Genomic DNA, 5000 nt, shown 5'->3' with positions numbered 1-5000 from the left:
GATTCAAGATAAGGATAAAGCACGGAAAACAAAGAAAATACTAGACAGTTGAAATACCCTAGTATTAAGTATTTAAAAGGCATGTTATAGTCAAATAAAAGTTTGTCAATACCTAGTATTAAGTATTTAAAAGGCATGTTATAGTCAAATAAAAGTTTGTCAACTAAGTAACCATAAAATAAACTGTACTATATCCAGTTTGAAACTCTTATGAGAGCTCCGGAGCAGTTGTAACATACAAGGTATTTTACAGTGCGTGATGTCATAACATGGTGGCGAATTTTGTTCAGAGTATGGCCTTTGGAGGCCTTACGACATAGTAACCGCTCTGATGCGAGGTACAGCATTATCCGGACAGGCAGTACTCGTGAGTGGCTCATTGGAGACTTAGTACAAGTGTAGCCATCTATGAGTAAACACAATAAAATAAACTCGCAGTGGGCATGGCATGTACGTACATGCCAAGCCCGTCAGCTTTGGATGATAGAAAAAAAAAAAAAAAGGCACCAACCCTGATATGCATATGTACATACATACATACATACATACATACATACATACATACATACATACATACATACATACATACATACATACATACATACATACATACATACATACATACAATATAAGAAAATGTGTTAGCTATGTTAAAATTTTAGTTTCTTGAGTGTTGTAAACTGAAACTTATTATTTGCTTCCTAGAGAAAATTTAATTTGATGTAAAAATATTAATTTGGTGTGTTGTGCCATTTTGACAAATGTCAAGCAGTTTAAGTAAGTGACATTCTTTATCATCTATTAACTTTAACATAATTTTCACTTTCACTTTGAAAGCGTCAAAGGAACCAATGTTAAGTTAAAACCAAGGTAGTAACGTTTTAGATAAATTTCTCCTATTCAAAGGAAGTGAATGATATAGAGGTAATTTTAGTTTGTAAAATCTCAATGGGATTTACCCCCACTTTGAGTTACGATGACCTGAATTGCAAGGTTTTAAGTATGCCTTTTTTTTGTTTTGAAGACCTATATTAGTCAATTATTTTAATTGTTGCTTGGTGAGCAGTTATGATCCTAGTATAACCATTTCAAACCTTTACAGAAAGCAGATGAACTACCCCTGGCCCATTTAGCTCAAATTCGGCTTGGAAACAGAATGGTAAGCAGTGACACAATGGTAAGCAGTGAGGTTTTTGCTTGACAGAAACACGTCATCTTTTATTTCTCTCTCTTGTTGCCTGTTAAGTAGTGGTGGTGGATGACTTTAAGCAATTTTGTAGTGCATTGTGATGGTCAGTAATTTTTTTTTTTTTTTTTTTTTTTTTTTTTGTAATAGTTGGCTTGCATGAGCTTTTATCTTCTGTTGGTCTATGGATTTTTATTTGTTCTGGTTTTGATTAAATTTATTGCTTGCCTGTCTCTTCCCCCTGACAAATAAGTAAGTGATGTTTAACAATGTTGCTTTAGGTATTCTGTGTTAGATATTTGTCAACTGAATCTGGTGATGTAGTGAGGAAACGTACATCTCTAAGCTAACCTCATTTGAAAGTTCAATAATATGTCTGTGCTAAACAAAGAAAGGAGTTAAAATTTCGGCTATCAGCTTGTATGTCGTTTTGATACTTACTTAGACAACAGAGTCATTGAATACTATAATTAACCCAATGGCGCCGGGTATAGCAAATTAAAAAAACTCTACGCTCTGGCGAACGGCGGCAGCGCGCCGACTCCGAGCGCGTGATATCGGTCCATCAAGCCGAATCATTGCCTCGGGGCGTTTTGGCGCGGCGCCGCTGCGGACAGCCGCACGCCGCACATCGTGCGTATTGTTATGACGGCGATAGCCGTGACCCGTCGCCATTGGGTTAAGTGTATGTTTCCTTCTCTGACCCTTTGGTGTTTTTTTCTCTCCCTTCATTTCTAGCTTTTGTAAAAATTCAAGATAGCAAGTTCTTTAAGTTGATATTTATGTCATTTTTCAAGGGATATGCAGAGGTGTAAGGATACAAAAATAGAAGAAAAATGTTCATTTCAAATTCAAGTTATTATTATTTTTTTCTTTCTTTTTTTTAACATGTTCGTAGAAAGGTATATAGCAACGAAAAAATAGCTGTATGCATTTCAGTATTGTGTATAGTTTGATTTTGCACTAGAGCTCTTATAAATAGATTTGTAATTACATTCTTTGGTATTTTATTGCCAGTTGTTATGAAAACATTGCAGTATTTATTCTATACTCTTAAGACTGATTAAATGGAGTGTTATATCTATATATCAAATTCAAGTTGTCAAGTAAAGTGTAATTATTTTTCAACATGTGGTAGGTTGCAGATAGACATTGTTGAAGAGTTTTGAAGAATAGGTGTAATTTCTTGAACCTCAAAGGGTGTTCACTATCACTTCTGCTTGGATTGGCAATGGTTGTGGCAAGAAGATCTATAGATAGTATGCATTTTAATGTAACCCAAAAAAATAAAGAGCATGAACTGTAATTGTATTGGTGATAAAAGTTGTGTAGAAAATGTTGTTAGGGGACATGAAATGTGTTGTGTTCTTTTTATTTACGTAATATTTGTAGATAAGATATTAAGTAATAAAATGTTTTGTATGATACATTTATGTTTGTGATGAATTTCTCCAACTACATTTTTGAATTATCTTATTTCCTTAACAGGACTTTGATTCTGACCGTGAACGACACAGAGGAGGCATAATGAAATCTGACATGCGAGGAGGTCGTGAATTTGCTCGTGGGGCAGATATTGGACCTCAGGGCATGGCAAACAAATTTGGGAATACATTTGGCTTGTCTACAGTATTCCTTGAATCTCTTGGCATCACTGGACCTCTTGTTAACAAAGTTTTTGTTGCTAATGTGAGTTAGGTGGTTTTTATCTGATTGTACATCGCATACAATGTCATCAACTGATCCAAAAAAATGTAATTTGTTGATTTAGTTTCTTTGTGGCATGATATTTAGGTGTTTATGAAATATTTTCTTGTCTTATTGAAGTTAATGAATAATATTTTAGTTCTTTAAAGAATATAATTGTTTTCCTTCACAGCTTGATTACAAGGTTGATGAAAAAATGTTGAAAGATGTTTTTAAAATAGCTGGAAAGGTTGTGTCTGTTGAGATTAGTAAGGACCAAGATAACAAGAGTCGTGGATTTGGCGTTGTGGGTAAGATTTGACTAGGTGTTTTGAGTGTTGAATTATCATGTCTAAATTGCTAGTTGATTATTGCTGAATAAATATTATAAATTCTATAGCTTCAGTTGAAGTGGAAACAGATGTTGATGATTTATGACAAATGTATTAGAATTGGATAAATTTTAATACTTCATTGCTTTCAGAATTTGAGCATCCAGTGGAGGCTGTACAAAGTATTTCTATGTTGCACAACCAGACATATTATGACCGCAAGATGAGTGTACGCATGGACCGTGTCTCTGAAAAGCAGGAATCAACAGCAACGAAACTTCCTCCTGGCCTTAAGGGTCTGGGAATGGGTCTGGGCATTAATGGGTCAGCCCTTACGGATGTTGCCAGTAGGTGCCCATTTGTTTGATGGACAAGCTATGAATAGTCAGATCTTTTTACAAACCTTAATATTAAAAGCAAGCAGTTATGGTATGGCTCTATTAATATCTATATAGGAATAGATATTGATATTGTTGATATCATTTTCACTGTGAATATGCATGTATATGTATTGCTTTATGATATTAATATATGCAAGTAAATGAATATAAGAAAATCTTCATTTTACTTCAGTTTTATCAGTTATGATCATCTTAGTACAAATTCTGTGCCAATGTTCAAAACTAGGATTGATTAGGTTTAGAATCTTCGAGACAGGTCAGGATATAACCGTCTTTTTTTGGCTTTAATTTGAGAGGCTGGATTAGGAAAAGGTGCACAATGGTATTATATTCCAATTAGAATTTTAAGGTATTGTTTAGGTTTTTGAGATCCTTGTAGATATTCTATTAACTTCTGCAGTTAATAAGTGAGAGTACCAGAAGTGCATATTTGAAGGAAGTGGGTTGATGAGGTGATTTGTTACATACTTCGGTTTATTTGGTGACAATTTTCAGGTTATTTTTATTCATTATGTATTTTTTTCTTAATTTTTTTTTTTTCCTCATCTCTTATCTGTATGACTGAAGGGATGTTGAATGTAGAGTGATCAAAAAAAAAAAAAAGTAAGAGAGAAAGAAAGTGTATCCATCTAGTTGTTGATTTGACAGCATCAGATGACACGATGCCTACTTTCTTGTTACAGATAATGTACCCTCCATTAACCCAAGTATCACAGGAGGTAAGGTGGACGTGACAGCTCGACTCTAGGGTCAGCTCACCTCACTTTTGTATTACCACAATTTTTTTCTTTTTCTTTTTTGTAGTAAATGAGTGGTTCTATGTTTTTGGTGATGGAAATGGGATATTGTTCTTGTTCATGTTGGTCTTCCAAATGGAAAGTTGTTCATGGCATAACAATATACAAGAAGAATTTGAATCTGAAGAAGTAGACTGCACTGCGATGCATCTTTTGTATTTAGTGGTCTTTCTTGTTAGGTAGTGCAAGAACCATAAACTGGAATAGGTTAGTTGGTAAGACCAGTTGTTAGTCAAAGGACTGTGGTTATGCCCTCCCTCTTACTTATCCCCTCATACACACCAGAAACTTTCAGTGCTTTAATGTATCTGGTGAGTTACAATTACTTAACTGGAATAAATTATAGCAGGGTGATGGGCAGTGTTTCAGAGTTCATACCAGAAATCCTACTTGTAGGGATAACTCTTTTGGAAAGGTGTGAATGCAAGATCTGATTCATAAACAAAGTTTCATGAATATTGACTCTGTTGGAAACAGAAACTTAGAATATATTTTTATAGCACTTGTTTACATATAAGTGTTTGGCATGTATATATTATATATATATGCATTTATAGTTTCACTTTTTCATTGTATTTATTGGCTGTGTAAGTGACAC

The 5000-nt window shown here is 34.2% G+C and overlaps 1 protein-coding gene across 6 annotated transcripts in view; it reads left to right on the top strand.

The window, feature by feature from the left end:
• Positions 1-5000, top strand: part of LOC125040839 (heterogeneous nuclear ribonucleoprotein M-like) — a 32620-nt gene that overhangs the window by 16918 nt on the left and 10702 nt on the right. For 4 of the 6 annotated variants that reach the window (XR_007116228.1, XM_047635594.1, XM_047635598.1 and 1 more), the window contains 5 exons: positions 1103-1177; positions 2675-2875; positions 3066-3183; positions 3357-3551; positions 4289-4324. Coding sequence is in view for 5 of the 6 variants with exons in the window: in XM_047635594.1 (XP_047491550.1) it covers positions 1103-1177; positions 2675-2875; positions 3066-3183; positions 3357-3551; positions 4289-4324 (625 nt within the window). In the remaining variant the exon portion in view is untranslated. The remainder of the gene's footprint in view (positions 1-1102; positions 1178-2674; positions 2876-3065; positions 3184-3356; positions 3552-4288; positions 4325-5000) is intronic. The other 2 variants (XM_047635595.1, XM_047635596.1) reach the window with 2 other exon arrangements.

Source organism: Penaeus chinensis, chromosome 29, assembly GCF_019202785.1.
Source record: "Penaeus chinensis breed Huanghai No. 1 chromosome 29, ASM1920278v2, whole genome shotgun sequence".
Taxonomy (NCBI): Eukaryota; Metazoa; Arthropoda; class Malacostraca; order Decapoda; family Penaeidae; genus Penaeus; species Penaeus chinensis.
This window is presented reverse-complemented; position numbering and strand designations above follow the sequence as displayed.